Genomic DNA, 23965 nt, shown 5'->3' with positions numbered 1-23965 from the left:
ACTTCCAGCCAGGAGTGTTTATGGGATTGCAGCAGCCAAACAACACAATCTAGCCATGTCTACTCAGAAATCCTATTAAATTCAGTGGAGCTCACTCCCAGGTGATTGGGGTTAGGACTGCAGCCTAAGCTATTACATGTCTTTTGGGGATTCACAATAGCCTGGATGCTTTCTCCCTAATAACTTATACATACACATGGGATAATGTTTTAACTGGGTGGAACATGTCCAGAATGTCTTTCTCTCATCGCTTGATAATTGCATTCTCCTGACACCCCACAGATTTAGAATTCAGAAGTAGGACTCAGATTAGACAGGCAACAATCCTTTTTCTCCACCACCCTATCCTTGGTTTCCTCTCCTCTCTTCTCCCTCCTGAAATCTCATTCCAGCAGCCAAAGAACGGAGCCTTCTTAATTTGCTAGCACAGTGGAGAACAGTTTCTTTCTCTTTCTCTCATGTCATCTTGATGTTTTATCAGTACATTACAGTATGTGCATGTCAGATTGAAGCAACAACCCAAATTTATCACCTCCTCCTTCAAAATTTCATGCAGCTCCAGCAGTACAGCTGGGAAGAAGCAGAGCAAGTTGCATCTAATTTGCATGCAACTCTAAAGAGAAATGGGGGGGGGAGTTCAGGGGGAGAAATACAGCAAATGCATTTACAATAAATGTTTATCATCCTGATTTTATTTACCACAAATCACAGAACTCTAAGATATGTGACAATTATAGGTTTGTCACCACACTTGGAGAATTCAACATACAGACTACTTATAGTACCTTGGTAAGACTTGATTTGTGCTGCCTAGGCTGGGCTTCGGTCTTAGCCGTCATGGGCAGGATAATGTAAAATTAGAAAAAGAAAAGAGAGGAAGGGTAGGGTAATAATGATGACAGAATTGTGGTTGTTGACATTGCGTGAAAACAGATGTATCTAAATTAATTCAAGACAAGTTAGTAAGTGATCACATTATGTTATTACATCCAGGTGTCATGTCCAGTACAATATTTGATTTAGTTTTAGATAAGGGTAAGAATGTTTTAGGACAATAACAATATTTTTCACAATACTATAGAGATCTGTTGCGTATATTATTGTCATAAAACAGCTCTTAACAAATTACATAGTATTACCAACTTCTATGAGTGGCGTTGATAACAATTTTCCTTGGCTGCATTGTCCAATTGTGAACTTTCCTAACAATTTGATACGTTATTGGATTCAACACACAAGAATTTGGGGAAAGAGGATTTAAGTAGTATTCTAGTGGCTTTTTTTTTAGGTTTGAGCATACTGCTTAATACACAACCAAAATAATCAGCACCCCAAAAATCCTTTCAGAAAAAAACCTTATTTGCCTACTTTTAATTTAAAAAATGCCTGAGCATGTTAGATTCTGAGAATACCAGTAGTCTATTGTCAAAATGAGATAATTATATACATTGTATACTATTTTCTTGTTTTTAAAATTGTGGGTTTTTTTTACTATGTTATAGGTTCTTTTAATTATAACCAATTATTTGAGGGACATGTCCAACACACACACACACACACACACAAAATTGAGGGGTGCTTCCAGATGGGTGTTTATGTATTTATTTATTGAATTTCTTAGTCGCCCATCTGGCTGGCTATCCAGCCACTCTGGGCGACGTACAAAATAGGCATACAAATATAATAGACATTAGAAATCCAAAAACAATGACGATAAAATCTAGCCCACCCCAAAAGCCTGCCTGTTTGCTATGGGATTGGTGCTGCTCATGCATACAAATTTTTCAGACCATCCACATGCTGTCAAGGGCACCCAAATGCCAGCCTGTATTCCACCCCACCCCAATTTAATAGAGATTTACCTTTACCACATAAAATCCAGTAAGTTAAAAAAAAACTGTTGCCAAAGACCTCTTTGCAATATCTGAATGACCTGCTTGCAGTTTTAAGCCCCTGGCTGGAAGCACTCTCAAGTGTAGGTGATGAGAACTCCCATCTTGATTTCAGGAAATGGTTTGAATTAGGAGTGTCAACAGATGAAAATATGTGCACATCTCAAGCTAGGAACGAGTATAGTTTTGGGAGCAGTTGTGTGAGCAACGAATCAGCTGACTAAGATTCAGACACATGAGGGCTTGGAAAAGTTACTTTTTTGAACTACAACTCCCATCAGCCCCAGCCAGCAAGGCCACTGGATTGGACTGATGGGAGTTGTAGTTCAAAAAAGTAACTTTTCCAAGCTCATCTTCCTTAAGAAGAGGGAATATTGGATGTTTTTAAAAATTAGCATTAGTAACAAACAAGTATCTGAACATGTGTAGAGTCCACTGAGCCACAGGCAGCCCACGCACATGTAGAAGTTGGTATTGGTATGGACCTACCATAAGGCAGAGTCAGCTGATTTTGAGTGTCATGAAAGAGCTGCAGATTGTTAGTTATTTCATTTATTGTATTTTGCAATAGAGATTTTATGCCTTGTGTGCTTTGCACCCTGGACTGCAAAAGGAGCATTTGGTGCTCCATCTCAGGCAGTTAAATGTGTTGGGCTGGCCCTGGTGAAAAGGCATCCACATCAGACACTATAGTATGGAATTGGGGTGAGACTCTACACCTTTCATTTTAGAATCAAGCACGGGCTTGATGCTGGTGCAGGGTTAACTCAATATTTTTTATTTTATGCGTGAGAATATCTGTTACAAATAAGCACAAGTGACATAAATAGATATGAATGGGGAAAGCATGATCTGAAGACCTGCCCTAAATTTTGTCAAGAAACTTATGTGCATACAATCCCAAAGGAATAAAAATGCTTACAGGATTATCCCAAAGGAATAAAAATGCTTATTTCTGCATAGGAGGAATCAATTTGCATAAAACCAGTTTAGACTAAGGGTGCTTCTGAGTGGCTATTTATTGAGCATTCATCCTGATTTGTATGGACAACATTTTTGCAAAGTTATACAATGTTGCCATCTAGTGGGTGTTACTCATTTGAACTGTGGTATTGGAGGAGAGTTTTGTGCATACCATGGACTGCGAAAAAGACAAATAATTTCGTGTCAGAACAAATTAAACCAGAACTGTCACTAGAAGCTAAAACGATGAAACTGAGGTTATCATACTTTGGACACATAATGAGAAGACATGATTCACTACAAAAGACAATAATGCTGGGAAAAACAGAAGGGAGTAGAAAAAGAGGAAGACCAAGCAAGAGATGGATTGATTCCATATAGGAAGCCACAGGTAACCTCCCTTGTAGACTGTGGGAATGCTGTGGACATAATATATCTCGACTTCAGCAAAGCTTTTGGCAAAGTGCCCCCTGATACTCTGATTAGCAAGCTAGCTAAATGTGGGCTGGATGGAACAACTATCAGGTGGATCCACAGTTTGTTCCAAAAGCATACTCAAAGAGTACTTATCAATGGTTCCTTCTCAAACTGGGCGGAAGTAACGAGTGGGGTATCACAGGGCTCAGTCCTGGGCCCAGTGCTCTTCAACATTTTTATTAACGACTTAGATAAGGAGGTACAGAGCATGCTTATCAAATTTGCAGATGATACAAAATTGGGGGGCACAGCTAATACCATGGAAAACAGAAACAAAATTCAAAGGGACCTTGATAGGCTGGAGCATTGGGCTGAAAACAACAGAATGAAATTCAACAGGAATAAATGCAAAGTTCTACACTTAGGAAAAAGAAACCAAATGCACAGTTATAAGATGGGTGATACTTGGCTCAGCAATACGACATGCAAAATGGATCTCGGAATTGTCGTTGATCACAAGCTGAATATGGGCCAACAGTGCGATGTGGCTGCAAAAAAAGCAAACGCTATTAGGCTGCATTAACAGAATTATAGTTTCCAAATCGTGTGAAGTATTAGTTCCCCTCTATTCAGCACTTGTTAGGCCTCATCCTGAATACTGTGTCCAGTTCTAGTCTCCGCACTTCAAGGATGCAGACAAACTGGAACAGGTTCAGAGGTGGGCAACAAGGATGATCAGGGGACTGGAAACAAAGCCCTATGAGGAGAGACTGAAAGAACTGGGCATGTTTAGCCTGGAGAAGAGAAGACTGAGGGGAGATACGATAGCACTCTTCAAGTACATGAAAGGTTGTCACACATAGGAGGGCCGGGATCTCTTCTCGATCATCCCAGAGTGCAGGACACGGAATAATGGGCTCAAGTTGCAGGAAGCCAGATTTCAACTGGACATCAGGAAAAACTTCGTAACTGTTAGAGCCATAGGAACCAATTACCTAGAGAGGTAGTGGGCTCTCCGACACTAGAGGCATTCAAGAGGCAGCTGGACAGCCATCTGTTGGGAATGCTTTGATTTGGATTCCTGCATTGAGCAGGGGGTTGGACTTGATGGCCTTATAGGCCCCTTCCAATTCTACTATTCTATGATCTATGACCTGAACTTACAAGATCTGAACAGGGTGGTTCATGACAAATGCTACTGGAGGTCACCGATTCATAGGGTCACTATAAGTCATAATCAACTTGAAGGCACATAACAATAACAACAGTGGTTGTTACTCCACACTTTACAGTACAGTTTTCTATCACTTATCAAACTTTCTGCAGTACGAAAATTGCACAGAATAACAGCCACTAGACAGTGATGTTCTATAACCTCTGTATAAATTTTGTGGGAACAAATCAGGATGCTCAACGCTCAATAAACAGCCTTTATTGAGTGCCCTAAATGGGATTCGGCAAGAAGCTGCCTACATTTAAATGTTGAACAACCTGGACAATCTCAATTTAATTGGTACTGTGCACAAGAAATTTACAAGAAAATTAACATTCCAGCTCTTTAGAGTCTTCAGTTTAGACTGTAGGTGGCACAAAGGATGTAAAAATAAAACATTAGGAACACAGGCCAGAGTCCAGAATCTAAAGAACTACACAGACTAGTTCTACATTTCCAGAAATTGAGGGAACTTTCAAAAGTAGCTTGTGATATTGGCATGGGGGATTTTATACTTAAAGTCAACAATTCCACTAGTTGTGTCTTTAAACCCGTAGGAATGCCTAAAGTAGCTTTTTGCAATCCATAGAGTTTTCAGAATTCAACACAATCCCTTTATCTGGCCTCATTTATACTACAACCATTTCCACAATGAAATCATTGCAAACAAACAGCCAACAGCAGCCCGCCTCCAATCCAGGATTTAAGATGTCTCGGGGTCACCATCTCCCACATGCGGGAGTGTTATAACAAAACAGCAAGAGAGTGGAGTTTCAGTTCTGTATCTCTGGGATGCTAACCATTCCACAGAACTATGCTATGCAGAGGGTAGCATAAGCTTTGACAGTGATGCTTGGTGAGGGTATAGAGGAGGTGGTAAAGGGCAGTTCATTAGAAGAGCCTTCAGGCTTCCAGGCTTTCTCTCTCAGATTGCAGACTGCTCCTGTAGGAAGCCTTCACTGCCGGGTGCAGCATGCTCTGGTTCAGAGGCAAGGGCTGCCTCGCGCAGCACAGCCATGTGCTCCTCTGCTGCAGAGAGCGATTGGTCAATCCAGTCCATGCGGCTGGGAGAGTGGCAGGCGTTCCGGGTAATCAAGACCAGATGGCTCACTGAAAGCAGCAGTGCTGTTGTCCTTCAAAAGGATGGGGACTGGTCAAAATAAGCATGAAGCTGGACCCCAGCCAACCAACCAAATGCCCCATTCTTATCTCACATTTTCCCCCCACAGAACAGGAATTACTATTCCTTTATTTTTAATGAGATGCCTTTCAGTATACATTCCAAAAGAATATACTATATAAAACTGCAACAATCGACTCATAAAACAATTTTAAAAATACAGTAAAAGCAAAACCCTACAAGTAACCAAACAGCAAAGTACAACATTATTTCAAGCTCTTAACTTGCTTCTGGAAGGAGGCCACCATTTCTTAATCGGTGGGGCAGGTTCACAGGATATATTTATAGAGAACAGTCAAATCTCAGTTTCAAATGTTAACCAAGTTCCCCAATGCTTGAGGCCCAAGATAGATGTTTCAGATTATGCACCTGATACTTTCTGATTTAGGTGTGCTATATTCGGATCCCTAATCATACAAGGAGAATACTAACCCTTTTGATTACTGTAGGCAACCAGATTTTTAAAAAACGATACCTTCTGACTAGTTTTCCTAACCTCAGGTGGCTGGGCATAGGATGCATTTTGGAGAACATTAATATCCAGCCTAATTGCTATTAATATTGCTGTTCTTCTGTCCAGCTGTGCTGGCCTTCTGCCAGTCACCGATTGTGGACCTATTCAGCAGACAGGTGTGGAGCTCCCTGTCTGCTGAATATGCAGGTAGGCTGAAGTGCCCTCAGTAGAATCCACACCACCAGCAGCCACCACAAAGCCACAAAATGGATTTCTCCCTCAGTGTGTTCACGTTTTCTAAACTCAAGTAACTTTTGATATGAATATGGCTCAAGAGGGCTTTGATGTACAACCAAGTTGCACAATTCCCATTATCCTCCAGAGCAGTGCATGGACAACTCACATACCCAACACAGCCTACTCACCTGGCATCCAAAAGTTTGGGGTCCAGTGGTGGGTACATGGATCGCACCACATCATCAACCCTTGGGGAAAAAAACATAATAGGCTACGGTGAAGAGATGGCTCTTCCAAAGCCCTGTGTGACTCAAGTGTTGTGTGATTGGGGATGGAAGGATCTGCCAGCTTTGCTTCTCTCACTTTCTCATTTTTCTGATCTTAAATTTGGGTCTCCACTTTTCTGCGGCAATTTGAGGTTTGTTTGTTTTTTGGAAAAAAATCCTCATGAAAATTCTTCAGCATTTTAGTGTGAATTTCTCCTAATAAATGCATTTTTGTATGCAGTTTTGACTAATGTACACATTTTTGCAAGCAGTTTATCCTAATCTAATGCATTTTTGTATGTTGTTATCACCAACGTATTCTTTTTTTTTTGCACGCTTTCTCCTAACATCTGCATTTTTGTAAACATCGTTTGGCTGGAGAACTACATCGCAAGATTTGGATAAATCTGAATTTCGAATAATGCATGTATTTCAGTTCTCATATTGTTTTGGAAAGTGCAAATATGATAAATTTGGCTTTAAATGCCAACTGAATCAAATTTCCCCCCCATCCCTATGTGTGATTTAAGGACTATGGACATTTTTAGAAAGAGAGGAAGCATGTCTGAGTGAGAGACCGTATGTATGTGCTACATAATATGTACTAGCCAAAAGAACTTAGGTTGTTGAGGGAGGATTAGACTGGACACCTGGCAACCTGCCACCTGCCCCTTAGGATGTTTCTACACTAGCTGCTCTCTGAACCTGTCATGCTTTGTTCACTCACTTTTTATGGGCCACCTAATAACACCTACATCAAATTGTGGTTCCCTTGTGGGGGTCTTTAATATATATATTTATTAGTCGCTTTTTTCCAAAATGGAACTCAAAGCAACTTACAAAAAAAAGGAAGAGAAAAAAATTGTGCTCAAAGTAGCTTACAACAAAAGCAAACAACAATTACAAAAACAATTTCATAATAAAATAATACAACAGTAATAAAACAATAAAAAATGTCACAGCAGACTCAAAACCCTTTTCAATACTATAGGTATAACATTACATTCTTAACAGGCCACATTACACCTCTTGGCAATATGCCAAAAATAAAAGGAAATTAAGGGAGTTTCAGCTTTGCTCCTAGAAACACCCCACCCACGATGTTACTCGAAGTCTCACTCCTGCAGCCACTTCTTGCAAGCCCTCCAAAGGCCGGAGGTAGTGGGGTAGCTGGAAACACCATATTCATGATTTTATGCACGGTAGCTCAGTGTTTTCCATGGGGGATTTTTTTACTGCACAAAATATGTCTTTTAAAACTTTTGATGGAAGAGCCATTAACCATCCCACTTTATAATCCAGAGACAGAGAACTTGTTGCCCTTCAGATGTAGCTGTACTCAAACTCCCATGAGCCCCAGCCAGCATGGCCAATGGTCAGGGATGATGACAAGTTGGGGAACCTCAGGTCTAGAGGCCAAATGCACCCCCTCCTCCAGCTCTCACTATCTGAACCTCAGGACTCTCCCCAGCCCTGCTTTGCACCCTCCGGGAGTGTTTTTGCCAGGCTATAAGGTGTCCTTGAACTCTGATCATGCTTCTTGTTTGCCTGGAGGGAGGATAGAGAGGGGTGTGTGACTGTGAAGAAACTAGTCTACTGTACAAAAGAAAAATTCACACTCATTGCTCTGCCCATTTTTGCCTCTGGCCCCTCCCACCAATAGCATGGCCCCCTCAGAAGGTTGCCTAGAAGAGAATGGGACCCTCAAGCTGACAAAAGTTTCCCCACCCTTGTGGTATTCAACAACATCAGGAAGGCCACACAGGTTCCCCTTGCCCACTCTCATCAAATGCTTCTGTCATTTTTGCATCTGCCCCTGACAGCTCTCACCTGGGGCTGATCCGCTTGGCAACCACAATGATGTCACTGAGGCTTGCTGGAGACTTCATTTGGGCCCCTGAACCCATTGTCATGGCAACAAGCTTCTCTGTGAGAGTGTGGCAGATCTGTCCAAAGAGTGATGATGTAAGTCAGTGCTGCTTGCTGTGCAACCTTACATGCCCCTCCCTGCACACCTCTGGAAGCATGCTCTCTCTTCAGGGCACCGCATGTTCACATTGCAGTTTCCAAAAAATAGGGATTTACCTTTAAGATAGCAATGCAATGGGAGACCAGGCCCCTGAAGGAAGGAAGAGAAAAAGACAACAGCATTAGGGAAGCAACAGAACATTTTAGCAGATACTACTGAAAATCTCATCCATGATTTCCCATTGCACCACTCATCCTCCTTCACTTTTGCAGTAAACTTATACAAATATGATTATATGGTCAGAGAACTGGATTGCAAAATTCAGAATTTTTAAAGGGTAGCTGTGTTTCAGTTTGCATATTGTTTTGAGAATTACAGATTAGTTAGGCTCATGCTAAAATGCAAACTGAACTGAATTTCTCCCCCCACACTTACCTGTATAACATTTTGTTCCCAAACATTTTTTCCTTCCCTCATAGAAGTCGCATTGGTTTGCAGCATCCCATTGCTGACACTTTCCCGCTGAGCAGCCAGAATGTAAATGAACATTCCATAACATCACAACAGCTTAGCCAATGGTTTGAAAGCAGAGGGAGCATTCATAAGACAGAGAAGTGGTAGGCAAGGGCAACATTCGTCATCTTAAAAGTACACACTGAAGAATCAATGATCATGATTATACATAAGGCCCTGGAGCCTTATCAGCCCATGGGACCCCACTACCACACTGCAAGAATGATCGAACTAACCTCAGAACTAGGCAGCATTACCCCCTCTTAGAGCCAAGGGATTGATTTTCCAATGGCTAACATCAGCTTCTCTGCCATTCAGTTTGAATTAATAGTGCCGGCGACATGGAGTGTAGAAAGTAGGGAGTTTGCCAGCATTTGCAGCCAAGGAGGGAAGAGGACATAATGGGTGGCTGCAGGATATTTATGTGAGTAGGGTAGGGGAGCAGCTGCTTTGGCATGCAAGAGGATTTCAGAGAGCAAGGAGATGTGGGATATGACCATAGGAATGAGCCAATGTGTCCATTTCAAATTCTCCTTTTTCCAATCCAGTTCTCCAGATTTCCACATCTGTTTGCAATTCTTTTTGAAAAATGTCCTCATGAAAATTCATCGGCATTTTTGAGGGAATTTTTCCTACAATACACATTTTATATGCAATTTTGCCTTGTTGTTGTTATGTGCCTCCAAGTCGACTACAACTTATGGCGACCCTATGAATCAGCGACCTCCAAGTGCCTCTGTCATGACCCACCCTGTTCAGATCCTGTAAGTTCAGGTCTGTGGCTTCCTTTATGGAATCAATCCAACTCTTGTTTGGCCTTCCTCTTTTTCTACTCTCTTCTGTTTTTCCCAATATATGCATTTTTACAAAGCAATTTTTCCTAGTATTTTTGTATTATTATTATTATTTATTTATACCCCACCATCCTTCCAAAACTATATGCACTTATACGCACACTTTACCCTAGTATATGCATTTTTGCAAAATGGAAATAAGTGCAAATTTTGAAAGATAGCTGTGTTTTGGTTTGCAGATTGTTTCAAAAATGGGAATTTGGCATATTTGCCCTTAAATGCAAACTGAGTTGACTCCCACCCACCCCATCCCTAGAAATGGGCTTCAAAACAATGGGATGTTAGGAAAGTGCCCTGGCCCAAAGTGGAAGGAGCTAGCTATTAGAGAGCCAATGTGGCCTAGTGGTTAGAGTGTCAGACTGGGACCTGGAAGACCAAGGTTCAAATCCCCACTTCACCATGAAGCAAACTCAGCCTAACCTACCTCACAGGGTGTTGTGAGGATAAAATGGAGATGGGGAGAAACATGTACACCACCTGGAGCTCCATGGAGGGAAGGCAGGATATAAAGACAAGGATAAATTAATAATAAATAAATTAAGGGCAGTGGTATCAATTATGAGGTAAAAAAGGGAGTTTGGAATTCTAAGAGTAGACAGGTGGCACACAGGAGCTGGATGGCACTGGCAAGGTGTATTTTGAGAAGCTAGTTCCTCATTTTATTAATGGCTCCCTCTCCCATCAAAACCAGCAAAAAAGGAAAAAGTCTGGCTCGGCAGCTTCAGATCCCCACACTCGGGGGGTATTCAGATAGATCTTAGACTATAATCTCTAGCATTATATTAATACTAGCAGGCTTCTGCAGTGGCTCTTGTCACCTTTTGAAAGCTGTTCCCCCTTTTTATGCCGCCGGGAGGCATCACTGCACAACTTACGAAGCATCTTCGATCCAGTCTTCATTCTCCAGGATTGCTTCAATATGTGGGTTTGTTATCACCACATCATCCAACTCCAGTTCTGACGGTTCTGACTGCGTCTCCATGGTGCCAGTTTGATCAACGATGGGCCTGAGGGGGAAGTTCAAAGGGATTTGGGGTCGGGGTCAGCATTTTCTGACACAACAGTCCTACTTAAGCCTATTTTATTTCAACAGGCCTGGTCAGCTTCAGCAACCAAAATTAAATACAGTTGCCAGCTGACCAAGAAAAAAAAAGGCCAAGCCTACTCTTGTGTCCTTAACAACAATGTGGTCAGCAGAAATCAGCAATGTGAAGCTTCATTGGGACATTAATAAATAATAAGCATCATCACCAGCTGCTGTTTGCTGTAGATCAAATAGCTATTAAAAGGCACCGGAGCAGATACCAGCCAAAAAAATGGCAACCCTGGAAAAAAATTAAAAAGTACAAAATTACAATGGTTTTACTTAATTGGTTATAACTTTTTTCCATTAGAGTTTGTTTCCTGATTTGCAAGGTTTTTTTAAAAAGCCAATATTCCACTTCTTATTCTCTTTCCCAGTGAAAAGATCAGCGATTTACTGTCCTGTGTGTTCCCCCAAAATGACGGATTTCACAGTAATTAATCTTGGCCATAGCTCCACAACTTGTTATGTATGCTCCGGAATGCCTAAGAAGAACATAAAAAATATAACCAATAATTTCTAAATCCATTTACAGAGAACTGTCCCACGACATGTTGCTACCTGAGGTGCACGACAAAGAACCCTCCCACACACAGAATTCCATGTACAGAAGCTAACAGGACTGGCAGTTGTCACTTACTTCAACACAAATAACAGTACTGCCATTAATACCCTACCACTAGCCACCTCCCATGAGGAGACAACTGAAAAGCCCAGAGCTCTGTGGAAATTGTATCTTACTTCAACACTGGTAACAGAACAGCATCTTCCACCCCATCTGAGGCCAGCAAGCTAGCTTAGGAGGTGTAGGGCTGGCTGCGTGGTGCACACACACAACTCCAGCACCTTTCTGTCACTTCTTGCCTCTCAGCACCTGAGATGGCTGCTTCACTCTGCCTAATGGCTGGGCCAGCACTACCTAAGTATACACCTAGTGCTGTGTATTTCTTCTCTGAAGACAGAAGGAGAGCATGCCTCTCAGAATGTTCAGGGTTCCTTTTCAGTCACCAGCTGGGCTCAGAACTATTTGAACTATTTTGAAGCCCAGACTTAGTTGTACAAGTTTTGATTAACTGCTATTTATTTATTTATTTATTTATTTATTTTATTAATTTTATTAACAACATTGGTTCCTTAGAGCAGCCTTTCCCAACCTTTGGGTCCCCAGATGTTGCTCAACTACAACTCTCATCAGCCCCAGCCAATATGGCAAAAGGTCAGGAATTATGGGAACTGCAGTCCAGAAGCATCTGTGGACCTACCGGTTGGAAAATACTGCCCTAGAGCTTTAATATGCAAACAATGTTACAGTCCTTCTCTGAGGAGCCTCAGTCATGGGCAGGATCCATTGTTTCACCACCAAGGTTGGTTCCTAGAACCTCTTTTCCATCCCATGACTCAACTCTTGACATGTGAATAATGGGTACCTGCAAGAGTGCACAGAGCTCCTCTGTATCACCCAGTGAAACATATTGTGAATTGGAGCTTCCCATGTAGGAGAGAGTTATTTGCATCTTAACAATTTCTTTTGCAAAAATGAGCAGGCTCACCTGGTATCATAATGGTTTAAGAAGTCCTTGGGCCGGCAGTAACGTTGCCTGCACACCGCAACTAGGGCCACAAAAGAAGCCAGGAAGATGGTTGCCAACACCCCAATGGCCACGATCACAACAGTCTCCATTGCTGCCCCTGTTGTGCTCTCAGGTAAGTTAGAAAGCAAAACACTTTGGGTTACATCAGCAGAAGCACTTCCGCCTAGAATGAAAGTGAGCAAAATAAGGTCCAGGAGATGCCTTACACCAGGAATGAACTGGCCAGTCCCAAATGGTCTCTCCCTAGGCTGCACACCTCTGCAGAATCCTTGCCGATCACCAATATGTGATATGTTTACAAAGGAAAAGCTTTGTGTTTTAGTTCTCTTAATAGTTAAGGCATAGTGATTAACTCCATATTCAGTGATCCACTCCCAATTATGGATGCTTACTTAAAGAATGTAAGTGCAAGACCAGATTAAGGTCCACCTTGTCCAACATCCTTTGGAAAAATCCCTTTCCAAAAAGTGCCAGGTGGTTCACCAGAAATTGGCTAAGGGTCTACTGGTGGATTGTAGTCTACTTTCTCCCCACTGCACTGACATAACATCAGATAGCCTTGGCTGTAAATGATGGCAAACTCCCTACTTTCTACACTCCATGTCACCTGCACTATTAATTCAAACTGAATGGCAGAGAAGCTGATGTTAGCCATTGGGAAATCAATCCCTTGCCTCTAAGAGGGGGTAATGCTGCCTAGTTCTGAGGTTAGTTCGATCATTCTTGCAGTGTGGTAGTGGGGTCCCATGGGCTGATAAGGCCCCAGGGCTTTGGGGGGGTGAAAGTATGGGCAACAGATAATGATTTTGTCCCCCCAACTATACAACTGTTCTACCCTTCAAACTGTATCCATCATCTTCACCCCGTAAGGAGTAGTAGCTCTGAGCTGAGAAGAACTCCTTGCAAGGTATGTATCAGGAGATGGAAGGTGGAAGGGCGAGGGGCTGCAGAGCTGGCGTTGGGGGCATAGTCAGGCAACTGCTGATGCCTGTTCCCCACCTAGGGGTCCTCTGCTAAGCATCAGAGCCCACAGCCCCTATCGCTGCTCCTTTTGCCATTGTAGCCATCTCACCCACTCTGTCTGCCCAGCCCAGAGAAAAGAGCAGAAGCTGCCATTGCTTGCTAACTCATCTGCTGTTTCTTTCTGGGCAGCCATGGGAATTGGTCCCAGGAGCAGAGAGAGAGCAAGTGGGAGATTGCAGGGAAGAAAGATGGGCCCACTGAGAGCTTTCTGCCCAAGGGGCCCTGCAAAACAGGAAGCTGGCACTATCTGGATGTCCCACCACGTGCAGTGCACCTGTTATGTGAGAAGAGGGGGTTGTGGTGTGTAAGCATAAGAAAGTCTCTCTTCTCAGAGTTAAACACCCTTCTTGCATGCAATTTTAAGTGGGCCCAGGACTCAAGCCTACGTACCCTCCCTGGGGCTTGCTATGCCAATAGGTGTCTACTTACTCCTCTACCATCATCAACCCTGCCTGGAAACGACTCTCCAGTCCAAGGTTTCTGTGCCACTGTGACCTTTTATACAGTTTCAGCTCCCTGGTAAGCTAATTCCTTTTCATCTTAAAGCATTGCCCCATGTTTTTGCAATTAGCATGCAAAGTTGACCAGGCAACCTTCGTTGCCACAGCTTTCATTTAGCGAACTAGGTACTGGTTGAGACAACTTTCACAATGAAGCTTTGCAGAACTTGAGTTTCCAGGTTAAATATTTGAGCAAAGCAATGAAAGACCGCAGCTACTTTGCAAATTAACTAAAAAAATAGCCCTAAGATCCTGTGAGCCGGCCTTGCACAATAGGCTTAGCTCTGAGTTTACAAGCAGCATGGAATATTAAAGACTTTTTTCATCCTTGGTACAGGACAATATGAAAAATATCAAAAATTTTAGCACATATTTTAGGGAATAGGGATAATCCTTGAGATAGGGGCTGCCAACTTTTGAAATGGCCCATGTAGCTATGCTTTTAGTAGCAGCTTGATGTTTGGCTATTGAGTTCTATGCTGTGAAAAAGCAGACCGGTGCTACAGATACAAAAGCAGGCCAGTTTTTGTTTAGTCAGCCAGCTCAAGCCCTACCATTAGGTTGAGTGAGGCAACTACCTCAGGTGGCAGATGCTTGGGGGGGGGCAGCAGCAGCAGCCCCCAGCTGTTCTTTTTGCACCCTCCTCCCATTTTGCTCTGTTGTCACATGGCCTGTCCTGGGCTTCCTAATCTACTAGCTGCCTGGGAGGATGCCATCCCATCACCAGCACCGAACTAAGAGTCAACTGGCAGTCCAGTCGGCTTCTGAACATGGGAGGGGGAGAGGGGGCATCTTGCCCTTCATCTCAGGGAGCAAAATGTTTTGGGCCAGCCCTGGATCTGGTCAATTTTTATTACCACTATTATCTTATTTCTTCAGTAACTAGGCACTGCACAAAAATAAAAACAAAAATAAATAATCATCTAAATAAAGACCAGACATCAAGAATGGAGGGGAAAGGTTGGCAACCTTAATTTGAAAGAAATCAGATAATTATTCTCCCTTAATTTTTAGATTTAATGCAGATGGACTACTAAATGTTGGCTGGATTTAACTATGTGCCTCACCTGCTTAAATTCCCTCTTCTACCAAATGATTAAAAAGTACCTAAATCTTTCCCCTCTTTTTCACCTGGCCGCCCTTTGGTCAATGCTACACATGAACCCAAACAATGGCAGTCAATCCCAAACCCAAACAATGCCGCCAAAGGGCTCAGTTTCTAACCTGGAAGAGGCAACCAGCCTTGGCTCATTTATGCGATGCACAGGAAGCAGGACCAGGCAGGAATCACCATGTTAATCAAGCCAATCCAATTGGGAAACTCAATTTGTTAATATCAGAATGAAAAAAAAAGGCTCACCTGGCCTGTGCGGGAACACAGCAGCTGCTGCCACCGGAACTTCCGTGCAAGGAAGGCACAGAGCAAATGGTGCTGGTGACCTTTACCCCTCTATCATCCCAGCCCAAAGCAAACAACCCAAGGAACACAACATAGGAGAAAATATTCCTTGGAAGCACTTCTGGTCTCACAGATACTTAGCCGGCCCAGATGTCTTCTTGAAGCCAGCCAGGATGGGTTTTGCTTTCTAGTGGGTAAGGCGAGCCCTATTATCAGTCAAAGTTAGGGAGCTGCCTCAGGTGGCAGATCAGATGCTGGGGGCGGCAGATGCTGAGCCCCCCCTTTCACCATTTCCATGCTCCTGAGCCAGTGCCTCAGCAGCAGTGAAGCTTGCTTGTTGCTGGCCTTGATGCTCGCCCTGCATGCTGCACTGCCCACAGGTGCAGCAGAGGACACTGTCCCATTGCCAGTTTTGAATGCTGCAAACTCACCATACATTTAAAGCGCATTCTCCTCCTCCCCAAGAATCTCTGAAACTGTAATTTACCCCTCACAGAGCTACAAGTCCCAGCACCCTTAACAAACTAAGTTCCCAGGCTTCTTGGCAGGGGGGATGTGCTTTAAATGTGTGGCATGTACACAGCCAGGGTTTAAGAAAAATTCAGTTGCCAGTCTGGTTGGCTTCTGTACATGGAAACAGGGAGGGACAACATCTTCTCTGTCTCAGGTTACAAAGCATCTTGGGCCCGCCCTGTGCATAATTTATTATGAAGATCATGGAAACGGGATCAAGAACCCCTCTGTTTGACCACAGGAAATCCTACTCACCAGCTTGTTTGTCTTCATGGCTTTAAGAGCTCAAAAATTACTTTGTCCCCAAATGAGAAAAAAAGGGGAAGTTTGCATGACCCTCTGTTCTCTAGGATGACATATGGAGTGTGTGACTCAGGAATCTTTTGCTATTTCATTTTTTCCTTATTCTCTTTGCTTTGCTGTCAGAATGGCCCTTTTGGTTCTTTTTGTTTGTGGGTACAGCCTCACTCTCTCAACAGAAGTAGAAAAGAAATCCGGGGAGGTACCAAAACAATTAACAAACCCCCGTATACCAAAGGCCTAACGAAAAAAGTGATGTAAAGAGCTAGGAAAGGAGGAGACCTCCACAGCTCCTGCGGCTGCCACCTCCTCCTCCTCGCTTAGGAATTTTGCCTTAGCTGGAGCTCCCTCGTAGCAAACAGTGGCCTCTTCAGACCTGCCTGTGGAATGTCTGGTTCTTTTTTCTTTTAAAGAAGATTAATCCCTAAACTCTGGTTGTTGCTCCTTTCCAAAACGAAAACAGTCACCGCTTTTCAGCAGAGCTTCAACAACAATGGAACAGGGGGGGGAAGTAATAACGCACATGCAGAACTACCCCAGCGAACCAAAAATGCTTAAACTAAGAGGCAGCATTTGTTAGCGTACTAAAAGAATTCTTCTCTTCGCATTTACCTGGGAAGACTTGGGTGAGGTCTGAAGAGTCCCCCTGTGCCAAAAGTCCACCAAACAAGTTTCTTTCGTAAGACGCGCCTCTGATCTGCGAGCACCAACCTTCTCTTAGCCTTCTTGTGAGCTAGGTCCTGCCTGCATTCCAGAGCAAGGATAAAACTGAACAGATGCCAGTTGGACAGGGGAGAGATTAGAAAGGGGGCCGGCCAAGGACGGGGGGGGATTTCGGGGTGGGGGCATGTCCAGCAGGAGGAAATTGAGCTCACCCTTCCTTCCAGGAGAAAGCGTCTGAAGTGTATCACAGACAGAAGTAGCTCACCTCTGCCTGCAACCCAGTTAACACCAAAAATGGATCCCATCCCAATAGGAATTTTTCAGTTCCAACAGGATCTCTACAGAACGGGTGAATGGGCATGAAAATGGCATATGCAGCTCAAAGTTATGTGTAAAGTAATGTGCATTAGAGTCAAAAAAATCCTAGCTCTGCACTGATGAGGTCTGAAATGGGCAGTGACTGACCAGGAAAGAGACCTTGGAGTTGTAAGCAGAGAGCTCAATAAAACAAAAGTACACTTAGGATTAGTATTCAGTTGTCCTACTCAAAATAGACCCATTGAAATTAATGAACCTAATTTAGTTGTGTCCATTAACTTCAGTGGGTCTACTCTGACTAGCACTGAACGCTACATTCAATGTGCAACAGTTGTGAAAAAGGCAAATTCCACATTTAGGGTTCATTAAGGAAAGGACTGAAAATAAATCTGCCTATATAATAATGCCTTTATAAAAACCTGTGGTGTGACAACACTTCAGATACAGCCAATGAAGCTGAACGTTGGAAGATTTCAGAAGAGACACAAAAAGTACTTCGTCACACAGCGCATATTTAAACTATAGAACAGTGGTTCCCAACCTGGGATCCATGACCCCCAGAGGGGCTGGGAAGTCATCCTGGGGCGGCCGCAAAGGGCCAAGAGAGGAATTATTTATTAATGTTTTTAAAAAGTTTTCAGGACAGCTGAAACAAACTGAGTAACTGCGAATGACTGTCATTCCCGGCTCCTCACCCCGCCCCCCCAAGGGGACCAGCTGCTGATTGCTCTTCCTGGGCTCCCAGCTCCTTCACCCCTTATGGAGAAGGGTAGGCCCAGCCTTTGCACACCGCTCAGACTGGTGGCTGCAGCAACAGTAGCAGGAGGAGGAGAGTGCAGACATGGTGGCCAACATATACTGAGTGGGAGGGGTGTGTGTGTGTGTATGTAAAGGAGGGAGGTTCTCTGGCCACCTTACAACCCCTTCCCACAACCCACCAGACTCCTGCAATGTGAACAACACAGAAAGGGGCATTGCGCAGCAGTGGCACTCTCTCCTCTCCTTGCCTTGTGCATTTTCCTGTAGTCCCACACAGGCTGTTACCAGGCTAAGGGGAAGGTGGTGGTGATGGGGGGGTGTTAGGGAGAGAAAAGAAGAGGTCACTCCTCACCCTTTTGCCCCAGAAAGGGAGGGAAAGGAGGCTGTTGAGGAAGATTCCCATGTCACACTCACCATCTACTTCCCTCTTCTCCCTCCTGCGGGACACCCTCCCTTTGATGGAAGGGGACAGGAGGGGTGAGTGAGGAAAAGGAGAGAAGTAGGACCATGTGTGTTTGTTTTGAGGTTTCACTCCCACCACAGGTCACTCCAAAAAAGGACGCACCTAGAATGGGCACACAGCCCACTTTATTGCAACCCTCCCCCTCCCTGCCTTCATGTCCCAAGTGCCCTCCCACCCACGTGGCTTTTCCTCTTCACTCTTCCACTGAACCTCTTAAATTGCTGCCTTCTTCTGACCCACCAGACCTCTCCCCCACCCACAACTTGACACGCACTCCCCCTCTATCCCTGCCCTCTCCTTTCACATTCCTTTTCATTTTCTTCGCTCTGCCCACTCGCACTCACCTACCCCCACTCCTGGCACCCAACCTTGCTCTTATTTTGTTTTTGCCAATAAGCTTGCATGATCCATGTATTTAAAGTTATTATATATTAATTGGGTTTTAATTTTCTGCCAGGCAGATTTCTCTCTCTTCTGCCTCTGTTTCCCCGTTTCTCTGTCTGCATACAAATTATGCCAATAGCCAGCGTGGCAGCACGAGGAGGAGCAACAATTAACATGTGTGGGGGGGTCACAAAATATTTTGAGGTTACAGAGGGGGTCCTGTACTCATAGAGGTTGGGAACCACTGCTATAGAATAGTGGGTCCCAACCTAGGGGCCATGGCCCCCAAGGGGGGCATGAAGTCTTAATTCCCTGCATGCCATTTTAAAGCTCAGAGGCATGTTACCAAATTCTTCCAAGCTACACAGGAAGTGGATTGAACTGTGAAAGACCAACCCAGATGGTGTTTGCATTTTGACAAATTTGTAGGGCAGTACAATATCTCAGAGAGGAGGTCAGGTCTCCTGCTCCCCTGGTGCATTCACTATAGCTGCCCAATTTCCCTGCTTTTTAAAGTTAGATAGAAATATCTCTTGGCTATAGGTACATTCTTAAACCACAAGGTTTTTTTTTTTTGCCTATTAGTGAATGATATACTACTTCTAGAACCAGAGGCATATGGTTCTGAATACCAGTCAAAAGTGGGAAACTAACAGCGGCAGAGGGTTATTGTGATGATGTCCTGCTTGAAGGCTGCTTTCCCACAGACATCTGGTTGGCCACAGTGGGAAACAGGATGCTGCATTATGTAGTGATTCAACAAGGCTCTTAAGTCAACTGCAGAGTTGATTGTACAGTGCAATTCTACCTCTCCATGCATGCTTATTTTAGAAGCAAGTCCCACTTTGTTCAGTGCACTGGATTGGATGAGTTGAATTCAGTCTCAGTTTCTCATTTTCCACTCTTCAGCTCTCCACATTCCCACAACAGTCTGCAGTGTTTTTTGCTTTTGTTTTTTTAAAAGCCGTCATTAAAATCCATCAGTATTTTAGTGCCAATTTCTCTTAATATACTCATTTTTCAATGCAGTTTGCCCTAATAGTCACATTTTTGCAAAGCAATTTTCCTTAATGTAGACATTCTTGTATGTTATTTTCACTAATATATTATTTTTTCTGCACAGTTCACACTAGTATGTGTATTTTTGTACACAGTTCTTGGCAGGAGAACTGCACAAAATTTGGAATAGGGCCAACTTGAAAGGATGACTGAGTCAATTCGTGTATTGTTTTGGAAAGTGCAAATTAGGTAGGTTCACCGTTAAATGCAAAGAAACAAATTTCCACCCTATCACTAATTGGTTTGCAGCCTTAACTGGAAGGAAGATTCTGTAACATAGAAAGCAAATCTAAAGACAAATGTCTATACAAGAGTGCTTAATTTCTCAAATTATGCTGCATCTCCCACCCCAAACAAACACATAACGATCTTAAATAAACACACAATTATTTTATTGAAGGGTTGTTGTTTATTTTAAAATCAGTTGTCATAAATTGGCTTTCAGGAAAAAATAAAAATTAAAAAATCCTTCAGGCCCAGCCACAGTTGGCTAAGAAGCTTCCTAAAATGATCATTAATTTTGAAATCAACACCTGTTTAATGTGGGAGGTAAGACTCTGTGGCAAGAATTGGATCATTCTGTATGCCCTCAAAACCCATATCATAATGGTTATGTGCTAATTTTCAGTTACCAAACAAAAATATTCTGAGTATCACATTTTTGTTGTGGCAACAAACAATATCTAGACCCTCCCCTCAAATCTTTTGCAAGAACAGAAAATATTTTGGGGTGAAGCAGTATATGTAACTTTTTCAAACAATGTTTATCAAAGGCATAGTTGTCTGCACTGTAAGTTACATTAGATTTTTTAAAAACATATCCCCCTCGCAAGGATTCATAACAGCATAATTCCTCTGCTAGTCCAGAGCAATGTGAACACAGAACAGTAAATAGCAAAACAGGGCTAAATAAGAAGAGCAGAATCCAGCACTCCCCCAATGATATATTATTATTGGAAATATATCGCTGATTCCGCATGGGAGGCAGATATCGACCGGGTACTTAACAGTAGCAATACTGATTTCTCATCTTCTGTGGATTGTGGATGGTTGTTGGGCAACAATGGCTGCCTGCCTGGTATGGATCTTGAAGGTCAGGTACCAAGCACAGCGCACAGAAAGCAGGCAACTTATATTGCATTAGACTGGAAGGAAAGGCATGGAGAAAGTATCCGGTCCTTGGCCAGGTAAGGGAGTGTGATGGGGTTTCCTCCTCCATTGCTCATTAAAGCCCTAAATTCATCTGCTCTCCCCCTCCCCTTGAGGTAGGTTGGAAAAGTCACTTTTAAAACAAAGTGCCCAACTGCACCTGCTTATGGCTTTGTGTGAGGGAGAAGAAGCGCTCATTGCACAAACTTTATCCATGCACATTTAATGGCTCCAACCAAGCCACATGTGCTTGCACAGGCAAGCAGGGATCTAGCATAAGCAAGAGAGGTCAAATAGTGAGTTCATGTACACCAGCCCTCACCAACCTGGTGCCCTCCAGATGTTTTGGGCTATAATACCCATCAATCTCACTCACTCATGAGAGTTTTAGTCCAACACATCTGGAGGGCACCAGGTTGGCAAAGTCTGATGTACGTAGTACAGTAAATGACATTTTTGGACAGTGTTCCTCTATACCTGGCATGGGACACCTGTGGCTCTGCAGATCTCAACTCCCATCAGCCCCAGTCAGCATGGCTAATGGTCAGGGATGATGGGAGTTGTAGTCCAGCAACATCTGGAGGGCCACAGATTTCCCATTCCTGCCTTTATGAATTCCTGAACGCTGGAATAAGACAAGCAATAAGACAAAACTGGATGAGTGGGGTATTTCTGTACTCCCTCCACCCTGAGTCCTTCCATAGAATGTTGATTGGTTCTAGCTCAGCCAGCCACTCACTGTGCCATACATAGCAGTTTTAACATCATATCTTCTCCATGTGGGAACTACTTCCCTGTAGAATGAGGCCATGAAATACAATACAATCATTTCCCATGACAACGCAACCTTAAAACCCCACGCCTCAGAGCACCTGGCTCTTGCAGGGTTTTTCTGTTGATTCAGACATACAGTGTTGAGTTATTTGTGTACCAGGTGCAGTGCCAAAACCAGGAGAGCAGGATGGAAAAGGCAACAAGTCTATGTGCACCAACAGTGCTGTATAGCTTTCAATCCATGGTGGGTTTCATTGGAAATATGATCAGTTTAGACCACATTGTTACCAACAGTTAGGTCATGCAAGACTGAGTCATTTACTTGTCTTGTTGAGCAGTTAATACAGATGAGTGGTGCAACACAGCAGCAAGAAGCTTACAAATCTGAGCCATGGTATTTTACAGAATCTTCCAAATGGCAAAAATTAGCCTTCTAGATCACAAAAATTGTTGGGGCTAAAACCACAAGCTCTTTGCTGTCAACATTGGCACTAGACATGTGAACTGAATCCTCTTGACTGAATCAATAAGAGTTTACACAATGCACATCTTCCTGCATACATCTCCCATTCCTTGCCATCGTTATACACACAGAGCAAAATTCTCACATAGGTATCATTTGTTACACAATGTAGAAAGTTGTGTGAACCCTGCATGCACATTATCATATGTCAGAAACACATGGAAGCACATACCTCTTCCATCATGTGGACATACACTAAGAAGCTTCAACTAGTGGCAGATCCCAGGGCCAATTTCCTTTGTGGAGGTGGAACACATATAGGAATCTCATTATGGGTGAAGTAGACAAAGAGTTAATTTCAAAAAAAATGATCTTGGCTTTGAGTGCAACCATCTCTTCCTTTTCCATTGCGAGGAGGAAAATTAAGCACAAGCCTACCAATCTCAAGAGGAGTGTTAAGTTAACCTTATCTCAGCTAAATCACACACACCGGAATGAGCAGCCAATGCATTGGTGTCAATGTCACAAATTTGATTCTGCTGTTATTCCTATAAACAATTGTGACCTGTGGGTTCTGTGCTGGCATCTTGCCATTTTCTGTGTTGCGTACAGGCAGAGACAAGTGACATGTGGTACATGGTCTAGAGTCCGGGTGACTAATGCCCACTGAATGTTTTTTCTTGCTGTGTTCAAACCCAGCATCTAGACGTATCTTTAGACAATGCTTGGTTCACTCAAAACAACTGAAGATTCACAGTACCATCGCAACTGTACAATTCCTTAGCAAGAAGCCATGACAGTTAAAAATAATAATGGTGTACACTAAGCCACAAAAGCCTTTGTGTTCCCAAAATGTTCTCCACACCAGGTCACATCATCCTTCAGCGAAAGATACTCCACATAAGAGTTGAAAATCACTAACCTGAACAATTAGCCCTTTTCATGTCCAACAGAGTTTCATATCCCAAGTCCCCAATATTGAAGATAGGCAACCACAAGCATTCTGAATCCTACTGACAGTTTTATTGCGAGACCTTTCTCTCTCCCCGCCCTGCACATCTTCACTGTCTAGTCTTGGCACTGCCCAGCAACACCGTCTTCCCACAGCGATGGGACCTGCCCTGGCGTCGAAGCCGTTTCTTCATTCAACCAGGCTCCTTGCTCCAATGGGAGGCTCTAGCTCTCTGGGAATATGTAGCTGTATTGACTAAGGATCTGCTCCACAATCTGGTTCTGGAAAACCATGTGCATAGTCATATTCCCTTCTTCTGCCTCTGGCTTCAGCAACGTTGGCCCAAACACAATTGCAATACTCTGCACTGACATGCGGTTCTCCTCACGCAACTCTATAACCCTGGCGGAGGAAAAGAGGAAAAGTTCTATGCAGGGGGAAGGGAGACACTGAGGTGCTGCAGCGGTGATGTCTCTAGCCTGGGCATGGAAAAAACCTAGAGACCCACCCACCATTTGGTCTCTTGTGATATCAGCAAATATTAATGCTTTCCAGTAGGGTAGAACAGAGAGAATCATCCACAGCATGCTGAAGATCAAAGCAGTGGCAGTG

The 23965-nt window shown here is 43.4% G+C and overlaps 2 protein-coding genes across 7 annotated transcripts in view; both read right to left on the bottom strand.

Moving 5' to 3' along the window:
* Positions 1-1395: 1395 nt before the first annotated feature.
* On the bottom strand, positions 1396-17156 carry TMEM98 (transmembrane protein 98). 4 transcript variants are annotated; one of them, XM_061590295.1, is made up of 7 exons: positions 16982-17156; positions 12593-12797; positions 10834-10965; positions 8708-8741; positions 8453-8568; positions 6545-6604; positions 1396-5618 (listed from the first exon to the last, which is right to left on the bottom strand). In XM_061590295.1, exons 2-7 carry the CDS (start codon positions 12721-12723, stop codon positions 5411-5413), a joined length of 681 nt encoding a protein of 226 aa, XP_061446279.1. In that variant the 5' UTR covers positions 12724-12797; positions 16982-17156; the 3' UTR covers positions 1396-5410. The 4 variants fall into 4 exon arrangements, with proteins under 4 accessions (XP_061446279.1, XP_061446281.1, XP_061446280.1 ...); XM_061590297.1 differs by lacking the exon at positions 16982-17156 and adding an exon at positions 16325-16734; XM_061590296.1 differs by lacking the exon at positions 16982-17156 and adding an exon at positions 15518-15879.
* Positions 17157-23402: 6246 nt separating this feature from the next.
* ARHGAP27 (Rho GTPase activating protein 27) overlaps positions 23403-23965 on the bottom strand; it is a 57980-nt gene continuing 57417 nt past the window's right edge. For 2 of the 3 annotated variants that reach the window (XM_061588877.1, XM_061588879.1), the window contains one exon: positions 23403-23755. In XM_061588877.1, coding sequence (XP_061444861.1) covers positions 23578-23755 — 178 coding nt within the window. In that variant the 3' untranslated portion in view covers positions 23403-23577. The remainder of the gene's footprint in view (positions 23756-23965) is intronic. The other variant, XR_009758355.1, reaches the window with a different exon arrangement.

Source organism: Rhineura floridana, chromosome 11 (assembly GCF_030035675.1).
Source record: "Rhineura floridana isolate rRhiFlo1 chromosome 11, rRhiFlo1.hap2, whole genome shotgun sequence".
NCBI lineage: Eukaryota > Metazoa > Chordata > Lepidosauria > Squamata > Rhineuridae > Rhineura > Rhineura floridana.
Note: the sequence above shows the minus strand (reverse complement) of the source record. Positions and strands in the feature narration are given on the sequence as shown.